Genomic DNA, 18,001 nt, shown 5'->3' on the forward strand with positions numbered 1-18,001 from the left:
AGAGCTAATTTAAGAGGGAAAGAAAGTAATTTGAAAAATGTTTGTCTCACCATGATCACAGTCTTGGCCGAGCTGTGTCTGTAGCACAAGCTGTGGTGGGCAAGAAGTCCCAGAAATGTGTAGAATGTCACAGTGGCCAGGTTACGAAGGTCCAGAAGTGACTCCACTAGAGGGATGGTGCCCATGGTCCAGTCACAGCAAAGTTCTGAGGGATTCAGCAGAAGCCATGCATTCACGGGAAGCAGGTAGTTGAAAGTCAGCTGTCTTGTAGGAGTAAGACTGACTGCTGCTGGGTTATCAAATCTACAAGACGACACAAAAACATAAAGGTTGTTTAGCAATTAATGCATGGGGCAGTGAGAAAAGAAAATATGTATAATATTCTATACAGGCAGAGCAAATTTGAGGAAAAATCCCAAATTGCAAAGGTAAATAATTATTTAACTGAAATGTTAATCAGTAGTGGTACCGAACCATCACAGTACAGATGTTTGCAACATTTATGCTGAAGTACACAACAAATATGTTACTCATTGGTGACGACCGGTCTCTTCTACAAATGAATGCATGTTACATTTACTTGCATTCTGCTCACTGCCATGGCAGAAAAGAAGCACAGGAAGACACTATTCACATCAAACAAAGCATGTGTGATTCAGAATAGTAAAAGCTTAAATATCTGCTTGTTTGTTTTAAATCATCTGTGTGGAAAAGTTTCCTAGTCACAATTTGTGGCAGCAGCAGAGTGGACAAGTCCCACTAAAAATAAGCCTTTGTTTCCGAAACTGTTCATTGTTCAAGAAAATCTAAAGTCAGGAGAACAACAATGTGAGTCAGCCAGTAAACTGCATGTCACATGTTGGAAAAAAAAAATATTATAGTTGGAGTAAAGACCTTCATCCAAGTAAAATATATTGGGGAAAAAAGAAACGATTTTTGATGTTCAGTGCAAAAAACAAAAACAAAAAAATAAATAAACAAAACAAACAAACAAAAACAAAAAAACAGAATGCGTTTCCCTGTTTACATTTTTCTCCTCCTGTAATCTAACACAGGATGGCCTCCTTCAGTTAAGAGCCCCAGGGTTCATGATAGCAGCCATAATCTGAACAACAGTCTCAGATTAAAATATCATTCCTCCTTTTCTGGGAAAATCCCTCCAACTGGTGAGGCTGAATCCCTGCTTTTTCTTTTCGACTGCTAAAGAAAAGGGCAATAGTTGATCTAAAAAAATAAAAAAAGTATTTAATTGGTTAAGAATGTTTCGTGAAAACTCAGGGAAAAGAAACAGCGTTAGTATTGAACAATGAGATGTCTTGTGTGTCTAGCTTTAATTTGATAAGGCACGGATATCAGAGAATGTCAAAAACTGAAAGCACATCTCTTCTGAAGAGCGCCGCAGTGAAGGTAAATTAAATTGCAATGCATCCAATAAGTTAAATTTGTTAATAGGTTCAATTGTGCCCTAAAACATATCAGTAGAGGAAATGTCAGAAAGCAACAGGAATGTTAGCATCCATCTTTTGGTTTGTGGTAAATATTGTTGAGAATTTTGCTGTAAACAACATTGAGAACAAACACTAACAAATAACAAAAAGAAAGAAAAGAAAAAAAAAAGTAAAATTTTTTTTTTCTTTTTTTTTTTCTTTTCAACAACAACAACAACAACAACAACAAAAAACATGATGAGAAGTGATGGAGTTGCAACCATTTTGGTCAAACCTTAAAAATAATGTTATGCTATGCTGTTAGATATAGTGATGTGTTAAGAGTATATATATAAACCATTATTCTGAAGGTGTGGCGGCCTTTATTTTACTGTGGCGGTGTGCAATGATAAATTACATGTAGAGGAAACCCTGGAGTCACTTGTAGCTTCAACACAAAAATTTCAGCTCAAATTCTATCAAACTGACTGAGTTAGAGACATTTTTGTGTTGGCTAATGTGGATTAGCCGTGGCAGCCATCTTGAATAAATCTGATTCCAAAAGTTACTTAGATATAGAGGTACAACCAATGATCACTTTGAGAGATTCACTTAAATCTGTCCAGTGGTTTATGAGATATTTTGCTAACCCAACAAACAAACAAACACATGCACACACAAATACACACACAGACACGAGCAAAAAATACCTTTATGTTTTCAGAACTGGGCAATAAATATATAAATATAAAGATAGTTATTCCCAAGTGGAAAAGGTGATAATATTGTGCTCTGAAATGAGCGAGACAGAGTTAATCCTGTGGTCACAGTGAATCTGTGTAGTCTTTACAGCTTCCTTTGATATCTAATGGTCTGTCTGTCTGTCTTGTCCCAGCAGCTGAAGCTTGTATATAAACTGCTCTGATAGGAGTCGTAGTCCAAACATCTTCTGCAGCACCACTTTTGCAAACACTAACCATCACTGGAAAGGTGATAATCTACATATGTGGTATATATTGTTATGACTTCGGGACAGAAATGCTCGCAGACAATCTGGAGTCAGCTTTAGGATTACAGCCAGAGGATTAGGCTATCCAGGCTAATTGTCTGGAATTTTATCTTCAAGCGCAAATCACATTAGTCAGAATCTTGTGCAGACAATTTTTAAAATAGATTACACTCAATAAATACGTAAGCCAGGAGAACTATTGACATTTAGACTCCAAGACCGTTTTCTCAAAAGTCAAATAGTTTAATAAAAAAATAAAAAATACACTGTCTTTATCTGATTTTTTTTATCATTTATAAATGTTGAAGTTTTGACTTTAGGTGTATTTGGTAGAACAGCCATGCCTTCTCATAGTCAGTTTAAAATAAAAGAAATAAAATAATGTGTACAAGATCTGTGTGACAGAAACAGCCTTTGAATGCAACATGGCCCAATAAAAAGTTTATTATCAGTGGCCAGATGCAAAAGGCAGGTGAGAATCGTTTTATCATCTGCCTTTGTTTGGTAATCTCATGAATTATTGAATAAATTTTAATGAAACTAAGAGAAAGTAATCACTGCATGTACATCTACAACCCATTAAAGTTTGGAGTTCATCTGATTCAAAATGGTAGACAGAGCTAATCAACATTAGTTAACAAAAAAATTATCTTAGTTTAATTAAAATTGTGACAAAAAAGGGAGAGGACTGTCCTTAAAGGAATACTAGGTCTTAAAAAAGAGTCTTAAACATCACTGCTAGCAAAATATTCATGAAATAAAAAAAAATAATAAAAAACATCATTTTACTTCTTCTATGATCCTTTTCTCCCAGACCTTTGTTGAAGCTACCTTCAGCTAAAGCTCAACTAAAGGAATGCAGCTAAATCTAAGTAAAATCAAGTGACTGACTGGGCTTTTCTAACCATTTAACATATTTTGGGGTAATTTGGGGCATATTTTCTGTTTCATTATCCTGCTGAATGATTACAACAAGCTGGTTACTGAAATTTGTTGCATCATCTTTCACATTGGATTTGTGCGATGGAGTGAAAAGTTGTCATGAGGTTTATGTTAGTTGGCCACTCTTAGATAAACTTATTTTGGATCATGGAACTGAAAGACCAGTTTGGCAAGCCCATGGTGCACTTTCTAAACAAATTATATGAAGATGTACTTTCTGGAGCAACACATTGTGATGTGATTTATAAAGAGCTGAATTGGAATGCAGAACTCGCGCATGTCGGAGAACCTACGGTGAACTGACACTCAGTTTTGTGCAGATTCAAACCAGTGACCTCAGCTGGTTTGTCTGGTTAGTGTTATTTGGCTGATCTGCCCTGTGAGCTGTCCATCTGCAAATTCTATGATTTCCCCCACAGCACCTCTGAGAAAACATCTCATTTTCTTATGATTTTAAAGCCAGATTTTTTAATCAAAGTCTCTATTATTCAGACCCTCCAGGATTTCGCGATGTTGCGATCGGAACTATTAACGCAAAATCAAGCAAACCCCGCAAAATCGCAACTTTGTCCTAAACACCGCAACTTTCCCGCAACTTTAACCCAATATTTATTGTTTCTAAGGTGATTCACCCCCGTTTCTGCGGTCTAGTGTCTTCTTTGTGGGTTTGTGTAGTGTGGAATACAAAATAACCCCAAATAACTCACAAAGAAGACATGTGACGTCACATCCTGTTAACATCAGAATGCCGGGAGCATGCAGGAGCAGCGACCGAAGCGAAAATGTGCGCTAATGCTTCACATTTGCCCACAAAGATTTCAGCAAAGGACCGCGCAAAACAGTTTCCTGTCCAGCTGCACGAGAGTGGGGGGAAGCTGTTTTGCACGTCCTGCAGTGTAATCATCGAACATAAACGCAAGTCATCCACGACAAACATTTTGTGTCTGCAAAATGTGAGGAGATCTACAGACGAGGGACAATCCAGAAACGGTCATGAATGTCAGTTTATAAGCTATCAAAGTTCTCAAATAAAACACCTTTTGATAATGTCAATGTTTGTTGGTAATTATCTTACAAAACAAAAGTATTTTTGGTTTATATATTAAAAGTTAGAATTTTTTATTGATTTTGGTAAAAAAAAAGCAACTTTTAGGAAAATGCCCTGCAAAATCAGGCATTTTAGTCCGCAACAATCACAAAAAATGCCCGCAAAATCCTGGAGGGACTAATTATTTTGTACTTATGAACAATAAGCTAAGCAAACAGATATTAGCTGATAAATTTGGACCCTCCCCTGACTCTATGAATGGTTGGTTGTCTCTGTGTCCCTGACCTATCCAGAGTGTACCCTGCCTCTCACACAGTGATTGCTGGACATAGATGCCAGCTGTACCGCGACCCAGAGGAAAAAGCGGGTAAAGAAAATGGACAGATGGAGGTTTAGAAAAGATACATAAACAACAACAAAAAAAGTGTCACCAGTCACAGAATAAATATCACATAGCTGGTGTTCCTGCATCTATGAAGCTCCAGTTTAACTTGCCCTCATTAAAGAGGAAGACAGGGAAGACTTTTACTCCTTAGGATCAACATTTGAGACAACAGAATTGGTATTGGCCTGGTTTTGTAGAAATATATGCATGCTTGGTTGAGCTCTACAAATGCAAATAAACCCCATCCATAAACTGTAATTGCCACAAAGCATGGGATAACCTTTTACTTTAATTAAAGACATTATGCAATTTCATTTAAATAAGGTATCACACTATTATAATGTGTTTATAAAGACCTATATCAATTTAAATACAAATTATGACTAACTGTAATCCACCGGCCTTGAGGTCCATGGATGTTTTTTCCATTTTTGAACAGAAGATGTTTCACAGATTGAGCTACTACAGCACAAAATAATCTTTAAGTAAAAAGGTAAATATTTGATTTTCAGACTCTCTAAAAACTTTTAAGGTCTTTACGTTGACTGAAATACAGTGTCAGCAGCAGTTTGCTGTAACGTTCTCCTACCTGGTGAAGACAGGAAGCTGGGACTGGATGACTTGGACCCTTATGATGACAAGCAGCAGGGTGCTGATGACGAGGACAATGAGCTTCAGCAGAGTTTGCAGGACAGCATAAGGGAATCCATCTTTACCCTGGAGGACATGCCGCAAAGTGTCCAGCAGCACAGGCAGCGTGAACTACAGGGATCAAAAGACAACAAAGGGGGCAGATTTCAATTTTTCTTTTCTTTTTTTTTTTTCATCCTAAACATTTAAGGTTGCTTAGAACAAACACAGCAGAGCCATATAGGGTCTGTAAGGATATTACAGGAATAGGATTCCAAACAGACAACAGAAGTTGGGAAGGTTTAGGAAGTGAACTCTTGTTTGTGTGTTTGTGTGTGTGTGTGTGTGTGTGTGTGTGTGTGGAGGGTTGACACAGACCATGTTGAGACCAGATGACTGAGTTGAGGTGTCATCGTGTAGGCCTTAAAAAATGATAAGTACCAAAAATACTTTGAAGGGAATGAATTGTTGACACTCTTCAGCGTTAAATGTTGGAACAAGTCTGACTGACAGAATGCTTTGGCTGCCAAAAACATTTGACTTGTTGCTCACAAATTACAGATGGTTATACTTAAAAGACTGAATTGTTTCCTCACCAGTAAACAATGCGGCAGCATTTCTTGCATTAATCCAGGATGTCCCACAAGTTCATATTTTAGTCTCCCCCCCCCGCTTCTTTTTTTTTCCTGTTACACACACGATTGTGGTCATGAAATAAATCAAAAGATACATTTCAATCCCACGGCACAGCTTTTGATAGTGGCATTTTCAAATCAGCAGGGTGCTTTTCACTCGAAGCAGCTTTTTATTGTTGTATGAAACTACAAAAGAACCCAAATATAGAGCTTTAAGCTTCTCTTGTTAAAAGGCAGCTCATTTGAGTTGGTCTTAGGTTTGAGATATAAATACCAGACTACACTGCTGTCTGTTTTAACTTCTTTGGCTATAAATCTATACATTTGTCCACATCTTTATATTTGCAGCAATAATGAAAACAGTGCAGCTCTTGTGTTTCTTTGTATGTCAATATTTTTGGACTTTTAATGATCTATTTCAGATTTTCTTTTTCCAGGATGGAATGATTATACAACACACAGCTTTAGACAAAGTTCTAAATTAGCAACACTGCTTGCACCTGGACCCACCCTGCTCTCCCCTGATTGGATAAAACTCTAGTTCTGGTTCGCTTTATTTGTTGAAAGCAACATCAGTTTAATACCTATATCATAATTAGGTTGAATGCCACTAGATTGTTGTTGAACCACAACAAGAAAAAAGAAAACACGTTTTTTTTCCCCTCTTATTTTACAGATGATAGAAATCCCTGTTTTTATACAAAAAGCCCATCATTGCATCATTGTAAGTTTTCTACCTTTACATTTCCCACCTACCACCTCATCTCACCTGATTTTACAGTACTGGATGTACTACTAGAGCTCTTTAAAATGTCTCCAGTGTACTATGAACTGATTAAACTCTCTTCTAGTTTTACGCTCCCATGACATTAAATAAAAAGCAATGTGTCAGTAGCTTAGAAACACTGACATCTTTAAATACACTCACAGATCTTTTACAAACTGACCTTCAGGAAAGTTGCTGCAAATTCTTACTGAATGTGGAATGTGTAAACTGAATAGATCAGGCATTATCTGAACATTTCTCTGGCTTTTTTAATCAATTACCCTTGTGTGGCTTTATAGTCAGTAGACTTTCTAGCTTTCTCTATAAGGTTTGCACTGCCAATTTGACCAGAACTCCCTGGAGGAGATCTTAACACTAACCAAGCTTTCATAGCTAAATTAAAAAACAAATAAACATAAAAAATGACTCCTGGCTTCTCAACAAATGTTAAATTTTCTGAGACCTTGAAGACAAAGGACATTCCCGTACCCCTTGTGCAACAAACACTTCATGGACACAGCAGATGCCGACCACAGTGATTCCCTGCTCCTTACACAGTGTTGCTGCAGCCACCAGCACTACAGTCAGAGTGATGGGAGGCCAAACTGAAAAACAAGGAAGCAAACACAAATGACAACTGTATATTATCCTGAATACCTGCTTCATTTTATACAAATCTGGTGAGTTTTTACTAACAAATTTCTCTAATTGGTCCCTAAACAGTGTTAAAACATATTGAGACATATGGAATATACTTTAAACTTTAAAGGTACAAACAAATCAGAGAAAACCAATAGTGCTTTTTGTGTGTTGCAATGTTCTTTAAAAAGAATATATATGAATATATATGATTGTACGTGAAAGATCATCATAGTAACCTTGATGTCACCTTTTAGTTTGAATTTAATGTTTTAGCTGTCATTATCCCATAAACTGCTTTTTGCTGGACTTTGTTTTTATTAATGGAACTTCAGGTTATTAATTCTTTCTTTAAAATTGGTCTGATAAACATTTTGTTCGTCCTTGTCTCAGACAAGATGGATGACAAATATATCTAAGTCTGGTTATCTTAGATTTTGTGTTACTGAATGAAAACACATGCACTCTGATACAGCTGATTACAAATGTTATGGTTGTTGTGCTTTAAGTGACAGAATAGGTTGCTAGCTCATGGCAAAGGGTGCAGTTCAGTCCACAGACCCCCATAGGATGACAGATCTTTGAACAAATCTGTGAACACCAAGTTACTACCAGTGGCAGAACTTTGCATGGCAGCAATGTGAGAGCCCATGTTAGTTTAAAATGTGCTACATTTTACCACATCTTGTTCATACAGTACATGCGCAACTTGTCAGCCACATTTTCTTAGGCCCTCTGCTTATGTTTTACTTTAACTGGGAACATAGTTTTAAAAAATAAACATGATACTGTAAATCAAAGACAACTTCCACCTTGTACTAAGAATGTTTTACTGCCCTTAACAAGAACACCCTTAGAGCCACGAACAAATGCATTCATTCAAAAATACCTCTTTAGTTTTCTTTGCCAACAGAATATTAATGCACTAACCTTCCTTGAACAAATGCGTATCACATGTGCCTTTCATGCCAGAGTTTGAAACTAAGATCACTTGTGTTGAGAAATGATGGCAATATAGATTTTTTTCTTGAATATATATGTTTCTTAGAAAGTAACACAATCAATTTTGTATCTTGGATAAAAATTAGAGAAAGTCTGACATTAGACTTACCAATGGAGTGGTCAGAGCCAGTTGATTTTGTGTATGCCAGGAAAGCAGCTAGGAGGAAAATTGAAGAAAGAAGTTCAGCTCTGCCAACAACACCAGTGACCTGATGAGAAAAGGTGACATCAGTCACTCCTGTTGTTTATTCATACTGATTAAAAATAAAAACATTTTGTCATCCATTCATTTATCTACTATTCCAATACCATAGAAAGCTAGGAGTTAAATGTGCAAAGCTGACCACAAGTGCATTTTATATGTCAGACCACATGGCACTCAGGAACTTAAGGGGTGGACACAGAAATAGGGCTGCTGAGAACAATCAGCATAGTAAAAAACGCCAATTATTTCAGTCGAGACAATTTTTAAAATAAATTTTAATCTTTTAATTTCTAAATTATTTCTACTCAAATAAGAGCCGTTTAGTATGTGCTGCGTATGTCAGTAGAGTTCCAGTTGGCTGGCCTAACCTACAGTTTCAAACAATCATGGTGGAAAAGCAGAAACGGCAGCTGCAACAGTGTCGAACCAGCAGGGTTCGAAAAGTTTCCAAAGGCCAAAGGAATCTGCAGTCTGGGGGTACTTCAAAATAGCTGACAATATTTTTTGCTTAAAAGCAACAGCAAAAAAAAAAGCACACAGGCTACAATAAGCCAGCAGGAAAAACTAAACCAAGACATCTTTTTTCACCTAAAAATTCTAACTGTGAGAAAACGTTTAGGCCAGAATCTGGGCTCATGCTTGATTGATTAACGCTGTGCGGACTGGTGCTGTGATGAGTTGTGTTCCCTTGTTGATTCCGATTTGCTCAGTTTTCCCCTTAACCTTTGTTGTTTTAAGCAACAGTAGTTTAAGTAAGAAAGAAAATATATCACTCTCTTTCTGTCCCTTTGAGCTCATGGCTAGTCGAAGCAGAGCCGAAAAAGTGACTGATGTCTAGTTTCTAAATCTTTACACCATTCAGTTTAGCATTACAGTTATTCTTATGGAAATATGATGAAATACTATTTAAGCACGTAATGCTAAACTCTATGTAAACAGCTGATTAATGCAAAACTGATGGCAATGCGAAAGTTTATAAACCAGGGTTTCCACAAACTGCTATTCATTTTTGAGATTTGAGCTGTTTTAGGATGTCAGCTATTCACTTTGGTTTTGGCTCTGCTTCGACTAGCCATTAGCTCATCAAAGTGGTCAGAAATAATCTCTACTTTTTTTTCCAATTTGAAGAGCAATCAACAGCAGGTAAGTTATTAATTACGGTTAACTTTTCAAGAGAGACCCACTTCAGAATATCTGAACTATCATTTTAAAGGCCAAAAAAAATATTCATTGACTTTTTGTTCCAGAATAAAACATTAAACTGCAAAGCTGATTTTTTGGGGGTGGGGATATATATATATATATATATATAAACACATTTTTGATCAGTTGTTCATTTCTGGCCTATCAAAGTGTAAACAACAAATATTTGGTAGAAGCAAACGATATATTCAAAAAAGTTAAAAAACAAAAACAACTGGACTCGTTAGAGTCCTTGTTTGTCTGACAACGAGCCTCCATTGTTAGGAGAGTGAGAACAATTTGCAAGCAATCCAGCTTACATCACATCTCAGCTTTAAAAGCTCAACTCCACACTCTCTATTTCTGAATTGAGAAAGCTCCTCGGATGAGAAGCGAAACGTCTTCAGCTACAGAATAGAAGTCCAGTTGTTTTTGTTTTTTTAACTTTTTTTGAATTTACCATGGCCTGGATGACTGAGAATCTACACCAGCACAAGCAAACGATATGATCCACTACACTGTGCCTTCCTTCCACAGAATCCCACATGTCAATACACCCATTCAAAAATAAATCTTCAGCATGTGGGTAAGTCATTGTCAGAGGTGTAGTGGCACATTCCACAACAGGATACTAACTACACTTGGAAAAGCCCAGAATTACTGGCAGTTTTGAACACGTTGTCTACAACTGATCTGAGCTCTTGAACCCAGCTGTGAGAACAAGCCTGGTCAGGTAAATCATTTCAGCAGAATCAAAGCGCCTCATATCTCTTTAGGGGAGCCTCCTTGACAGTGACTCCTGTCATTTATGTAAATGATGACTGCCCTCATGTGGAAGAAACAACATTCTCAGTTCTATCAAATCCCTACTTTATTACAAATAGACAAACCCTTAAACCTTTCATAAGGCCCCCGTGGTTCTAGAAAGTACTTTAGAAAAGAAGAGTATGTTCTGTGCATGTGTGTGTATGTGAGGGGGGAGAAGTCTACTTTCCCTCCAAATCTGAAGTTTTACATATCTGAACATAATAAAAATGATCTGGTCTTCTCCAGTTTTTAAGAATACAAAAACTCACAACAGATTCTGCGGCGTCATTATTTATTAACCATGAATGAAGGCAAAACAGAAAAGCCGTGCGTGGAAAAACTGCGTCCAGCCCGTGATTCAACAGCTCCTTTAGCTGTAAAAACTTTCTAAATGTTTTCTGTTTGCCATTATCAGTCTCCCTTATGGTCGTGGAAAAATTCTGGTCCACTCTTCTTTACAGCGTTGCTTTAGTTCACCGAGGTTTGCAGACATCTGTACATGCACAGCTTTCTTAAAGTCCCACCTCTACATTTCAATCAGGATGAGGTCTGGCCTTTGATTGGGCCCAAGCTTTAGCAGCAATAAGAATAATCATCTTTATTAATATAAGAAACTTTATCAGTCTCATATTGTTGAGGAGTAATTGTGGCTCACTCTTCTTTCAGACCTGCTTAAGTTGATAAAAGTTGGTGAGGATTCCTTTAGCGCAGCCTTTTAAATTCCTACCTAAGCATTTCACCTAATTTGAGGTCTGGACTTTTCCTAGACCACTGCAACACCTCGAGCCGTTTCTTTTTCAGTCATTCTGTTGGAGATTTGCTGTTGTGCTTCAGATCGTTGTTCTACTACCAACCATTCTAGTCCAAGCTTCAGCTGTCACACAGACTGACTCAAGAATACAGAGCCTATAAGAAGTATTCACCCACTTGGATGTTTTACCATTTTATTACTTTTATATATTAGTCAGTCAATATAAATTGGCCTTTTCAACAATAAAACTTTCTAAAAACAAACAAAAAAACTCTTCAATGCAAAGTACAATCTAACTTCTACAAAGTAATGCCAATTATATATATATATATATATATATATAAAATTGGCATTACTTTGTGGAAGTTAGATTGTAAATTAGTTAGATTTACCCCCTTAAAAATGACTGTCTTAATTCAACTCACAGAAAAGATTATTCAAAAGTTCAAGTCAGGTGATGGACACAAAAGGATTTCCGAGACCCTAAACATCCTCAGTTCTGTTAAATTCATCATCAAGAAATGGAAGAAATAAATCTATAAATCTACCAAGAGCAGGCCGTCCTCACAAACTGAGTGAGTGTAAAGAAGGAGAATAGTGACAGAGACCACCAAGACACTTGAAAGCTTTCTGAAGGAGTTAAAGCTTCAGCAGCTAAGATGGGAGAGACTTCGGCTTACAGAGAAGTTCATGGTTGATTGAACAACTACAAGATGCCCAGATCCTGTGGCTGCAAAATAAACTTCAAATCATTACCCCTCCACCACTGTGCTTGACAGCTGGTTTGAGGTGTTTGTGTGGATATGCCTTGCTTGGTTTTTAATAAGCACTGGCCCTGTGCGTAACAGGTAAACATCTTTACTTTGGTCTCATTTGTTTAGCGGAAATTGTTCTACAAGTCTTTTGGTTCATTCAGTTGTGCTGCTATGTTCTTTTTAAGAAGAGTTTTTCTCCTGGCAACCTTTCTCAAAAAGCAATGTTTGTTTAGTCTATTTCTAATTGTCCTGTCATGAAAAAAAAGCTGACATAAATGTTCTCTACTTGTGAATAATCCTTCTCATTGTAAAAAAAAAAAAAAGACTCCAAATTGTTTGGAAATTACCTTTAACTCTTCTGAGATTGATTGGAAAAAACAATAAATTCTCTAAGGTGAAGCTTTTCCTTTTTGGCTTTGTTTTAAAACATACCTGTATGCTGCAGACCAACAAACTGCAAAAACTCTTGCTATTATAGAGGTATTCACGCTGATGATCACTCCAAGCCCCCAAGCTCTTTCCCCCTTAAATTGTAATTAGTTCCAAAGTCCAATGGAAGCAGTGAGGCTGGACTTCGCTTTTCCACACACAACTTTTCAATTTTGACCTAATTTCTGTTGAATCTGTAGTGTGTTTTTGTACACTTGATGTTAGATTTCAATAATTTTAGAACCTGGTGACCAGATCGCGATTATATCCTGATACGTAAAACCCTAGAATTGAAAGAGGATGTACTTCCTTTTTTCCCCCATGTCTGTACAGGCATTAGAGGAGGGTTGCAGGTTTTAACAAAAGGGATAACCACAAACATTCAACCATGCTTTGCACTCAGACTGACCTATTTGTCCAAGAAATAGGACAAGCTAATTAAAAACTCAGTCGATCAAAGTTAACTCAACTAAACAGTTTACAAGTTGAATACAATTAGCTCAATTTGTCTCAATTACCCAGAACACAATCACCATCTTCTTAGAGTCCAACATTACGCCACTTAGGAGCTTTAAGATTTTGATATAGATTACACTCAGCAATTTGAAGATACTTGGAGATCCAGAAAAAAAAAACCTCTATTCAAAAAGTCATCACCACGAAACACTGAGAAAAACACAGGGGCACTTTGTACACACTTATCATGAAGAGACCCTCAGTGCTCAGAACATTACTGAAAAACAAATGATCCGTTCAGAAAGAGATTCCAGACGGCGATAACACGAAGGGCATTTGCTGGACTAACTCTAAGGGCTCATTTGTGAGGCAAATTGTTTCCATTCAAGAAGTCTAAGACTCTGCATAGATAAGAAACAACCGGGAGGAAGACTGAAGCAGCGCTGCAAGATGTGTAACAGTAGCACTTCTCCACTCGAGCAGAATGTTGTCTTTGTCCGTCTTCACATCAGTTCAACTGGGTTAAGGAGGAGTCATTAAAAGCCCTAATTGGGAAAGAAGCTTCTCGAACAAACAAATTACATCAAGTTCTAATTATCAACCATAAACTAAAGATTTTAGATTTCCTATCAATTTCATATACTTTTTTGGTACATAAAACATCTACCTAAATACAAAACATTAAAGACTTAAATTAGTCTAAATATAATAGTAATCTTGAGTTTGATCATCAGTAGTCTATATAGACTGAAGAAGTTTAAATAGCATTTGCAATGACGTACGCTTCACTTAATCTTGTTGTGAGTAAGCTAAATAAAACCTAAACACAAGTCACAAGAAGAAGGAACACATCCCATCTTTAACAGGCCACAAGAGACACGTTTGAACAACTGAGCAGTTGTCACATAAGCCTTCAAATGAAGTACACTTGGTGGGATTTTTCTGTGGCTTCTTCAGCATATGTGGTTAGTTTCAGTACTGATCCCACAGATAAGCTCAAGATTCTGCTTAAAAACAAAACTTGTGAAAGAACAGAGGCGGTGTGTGTGCCTTTAATGTCCCAGCCAACACAAAACACCTGACAGTGCAGCAAAGCCAAGGCAAGTAATGTTAATACCCCTATAAAGCTCAGCGATGTCAAACACATACTTATCACAGCGTTGTTTACACCCTGTCATACAGATACGGTTTGTACAGTGCAGCCGTTTGACTGTGGTCAATAATGGGTTTTCCAAAAATGGCAGGAAAAGTTCATTTATGTGTAAAAGCTGTAAATAATTAATATTTTACCTACTGTAAAAAGCTTCTTGAATTACCTCAGTTTGGAGAAATACAGATACAATTATGTTTAACAGGACTTGAGTTAGTTTGACCGCAGTCAAGACAAAAGTAAATTCTATTTTATAAATATTTAAACTACAGCAAAATTCACATTACAATGTTATTTATATAATAACACTATTTACATAATATAATTATTTACAAGCATAAACAGAGCAAAGAGTTTAAGCTTATAGGACTTCCTGGGCATCCAGGAGCTACATACATAATTTCTTAATATCTCTGCTGAAAGAACCGTGTAATACAAAAAAAGTGATGTGAAAGATTCTAAAACAACATTTGCATGACTGGCAGTGAAATTCTGAAAACTAGAATTGTTTTAAGATGGAAGCAAACCACTTTAGTTTTAAATGTGGTCAAACTAGCTGTTAGCTTGTTATTCCTGTTGGACATAAACCATTTTTCCAAACTGAGGTCATTCAACAAACTGTCTACATTGAGGAAGTTATCAATTATTCATAACCTTTGAACAAAACCTCACTTTAATATAGGTGAACTTTACCTTTAAGTTATTTTATGTTTTTATTTTTATCCAAAATTTAACCAAGTTAGATACAAAATTAAAATTAGTTTTAAAAGTAATGTTTTTTGTTTTAAATTGGACTTAGTTGGCAATACTCTGAAAAAGAATTACATTTATTTCATAAAATATTTATCATCGTAGTATGTTAAATAAAAGGGGGGAAAAAAAGCATTCAAAACCTTTGCAGTGCCCCTTTTGACTCTTTAAAACGCACCCATACAGCACGTCTACGACACTAAATCGTGTCTGTGTGCGGTTAAATTTTAGCCGTGAGCGAATGTTGACAGGTGTGTTCATTTCCAAACTTTGACTCACTTGACAGAAGTCATATTTTATACCCTGGCAGTGCAGACAGACCGTCTGTATCTAGACACAAGACTGGAAGCCGGAATTTGAGGCTACTCTGGATGAGCGCCTCTTAGTGGCTGGCTGCAGGACAATTTTTATGTCCCTCCCCTCCATGTAAATAAACAAGACATTTTTCTCAATAAAAAAAAAAATTAAATACATGTTAGATAATTTTTTTAGGGTTTGATTTTTGTTTACTGTTGTATGGTAATTATGCATTTTTAAAATACGTTTAGTTTAAATTAGTTATCTGAGGCTTTAAGAAAAGTGTCAATTTACACTATGATTGACAGTGTTACAGCCGCTTAGTAAGGTAGGGGTGTGTGTATTGAGAGTACAGCTCTACATCTCAGTGCGCAGCCTCTGGCTTCAAATATACAACATGGTGGCACCCACAAAAACTGACATTTTGGCCTTAATTTTGAAAATCGGGAAGGAATACAGATGCTTTGTTATCTTTATTATTGCCAATGGTGTGTTTAAGTTGTGTAACATTATTGTTGGGTCACAGCTACCTTACTTTTGTTATTAAGATATATGAGGTGTGAAGTTGCTGCATTTATGCCACAAGATTTATAGACACGATCAATCCATGTTTGGCAACTTGGCGATGCTGGAGATCATGGTACACGTTAGATAATCAAATACATAAAGAGGCAATGTGATGATATTTTCTCAAACTCGTGTGTCTCAATATGCCATAAAAATGAAAGGCAAATACACAAAAGAGAAAGAGGTTTCAAGAATTCTTTTTAAGAATGGGCAGTGAAGTCCAATTTAGATGGGTGCATTCAAAACACAGCAACTGTCTTTTTTTGTTTGGTTCTTTCATTTTTACACCAGCACCTAGTAATGACAATCGAAGTTGTTTCTCAGTGGTGCTTTTCCAGTTGGGGTGCTTTTTTCAACACAACACCTCCTGCCGAACTCTCTCCGTCTCCTGAGAAACAGCTCAGCATGTCCCCAGTGCCTTTCCGCCATCACGGTTTAATTTCAAAGAATTATAAAACAGAACTATGGTCATAGGTAAGCTAAGCCAAGGGTTAAATAAAAAGAAAACTCTACTAACTACTAGGCGACTCTAAAGTGTTTTTGTTTAAAATGGGGATACAGTGTGTCAATAGAGAGGATATAATGATCGATTAGAATTCTTTTTCTCAAACCTTCAGGAAAGTGAACCTTCAAGTCAACATGATCACAAATCTATTTTTTTGCTATCACTTTCAAAAGACATGTCACACAACATTTCCTCACCCAGCGAACACACACTTACAGCCTCGGTGTGGATGGGGTGCACAGCAAACAGTAGCGCTGCCACCAAGCTGAAAGTCTTGTCCAAGAACAGTCGGCAAACCCGGAGGAAAAGCACACACACAACGGCGTGTAAAACGACATTTAGCAGGTGGTATGAAGCTGCGCTGAGTTCACTGAAGAGGTAGTTCAGACGGAATGTGAGTACCGTCAGGGGCCTGTAAGATTTATGGCTCCGCTCCTATAAAGAGACATACAATAATGTCAGATGCTAGTCAGTCCATCGAATGAGAGTTAAAACTTTCAAATTAATGATACAGTTCTGTTTCTCACATGTGGCAAGTGTCTAACGCAGTGCAGAATTCTTTCAGCAACATAAAAACACATACAAGTCAAGGTTTCATGCTGAATATGCTCCTTTAAGAGAAGCTATGTCCTGCCTGTGAAGAAGTGAATCTTGGATTATGACTTGCCTCAGACATGGGGGTTCCCCAAAAATCATTGAGGAACATGTTGCGGAGGGGGGTTGAGGGCCGGAGGTCCTTGTTGTCAAGGATAGCTGAGACATCATCAAATACAAATCCACATGATAGACAGTTCCAGTAACATCCCACCACCAGTCCAGTCAGAAGTAAAATCTCCTTCCATGACACGACAGCCATTGCTGGCCAAAGCCCTCATTGATCACTGTGCAAGAAAGCAAAACAGAAGTTAGCACATGTTAAAATTAAGCACTACAAGCAGTCTTTCTTTTAGCCCAATACCTTGACTGGAGTCAGCTCTTCAAGGCAACCAAGCCTATAAAAAGGAAGAACTTTGCAAATACCTTTGCATTGGGGCTTATACAGGTTCCCTACTTTTCCTCTTGTTGTGGCACTCTCTTTAAGTTCAAGTCCCTCACCCAGCCACCCCTGCACAAACTATATCTCTCTGATTAATGCAGGCAATATTTTAGACTCTAAAAAGTAAAGCATGGCTTCTCAGCAACTGGGAAAGGTAAGTGTAGGGAAACTGGCTTGTGCTCAAACCCGAATAGCCACCGGCACTGTAACACCTGGCAGCAAAAACAGCAATAACAGTTCAGCTTGCGCAACAACCACGCACAGCAAAAGCTGTTTAAATAAATAAACACAAAACTGCAATTATTTATTTACAGTAACAGCACCACTACGAATGAAAAACTTCATTTTGGTTGCTTCAACCTACCCTCAAATGCACATTAGCAGCTAATGCTAACTAGCCTGTTACCTGTCCTTAGGGTGAATTAAAGTTGAGAGCATAAGTATTTCGGTCTGTCTTACCGAGTATATATCAGGGCAGGCAACGGTGACACCAAAGCTTATTTTAAAATCTCGTGACGGTTTCACACACTGGGAGTACATAACTGAACACACGGTACTCCATTCGTGCCAACCAGCTAACTCAGATAGCTCAAGAGCGTCGCCAATATCACTTCCGGTTCATAGGTGA

General features: G+C 37.3%; 1 protein-coding gene across 3 annotated transcripts in view; it reads right to left on the minus strand.

The window, feature by feature from the left end:
- The window catches only part of tmtc3 (transmembrane O-mannosyltransferase targeting cadherins 3), a 41,614-nt gene extending 23,613 nt beyond the window's left edge, over positions 1 to 18,001 (minus strand). Inside the window, exons 1-8 of one of the 3 annotated variants that reach the window (XM_025002039.2) lie at positions 17,833 to 18,001; positions 17,296 to 17,329; positions 17,005 to 17,218; positions 16,554 to 16,772; positions 8,593 to 8,692; positions 7,332 to 7,447; positions 5,401 to 5,573; positions 51 to 303 (exon numbers count right to left, since the gene is read on the minus strand). In XM_025002039.2, coding sequence (XP_024857807.1) covers positions 51 to 303; positions 5,401 to 5,573; positions 7,332 to 7,447; positions 8,593 to 8,692; positions 16,554 to 16,772; positions 17,005 to 17,193 — 1,050 coding nt within the window. In that variant the 5' untranslated portion in view covers positions 17,194 to 17,218; positions 17,296 to 17,329; positions 17,833 to 18,001. Of the gene's footprint in view, positions 1 to 50; positions 304 to 5,400; positions 5,574 to 7,331; positions 7,448 to 8,592; positions 8,693 to 16,553; positions 16,773 to 17,004; positions 17,219 to 17,295; positions 17,807 to 17,832 lie in introns of those variants that run through there. The other 2 variants (XM_017438447.3, XM_037978353.1) reach the window with 2 other exon arrangements.

This window comes from Kryptolebias marmoratus, linkage group LG11, assembly GCF_001649575.2.
Source record: "Kryptolebias marmoratus isolate JLee-2015 linkage group LG11, ASM164957v2, whole genome shotgun sequence".
NCBI lineage: Eukaryota > Metazoa > Chordata > Actinopteri > Cyprinodontiformes > Rivulidae > Kryptolebias > Kryptolebias marmoratus.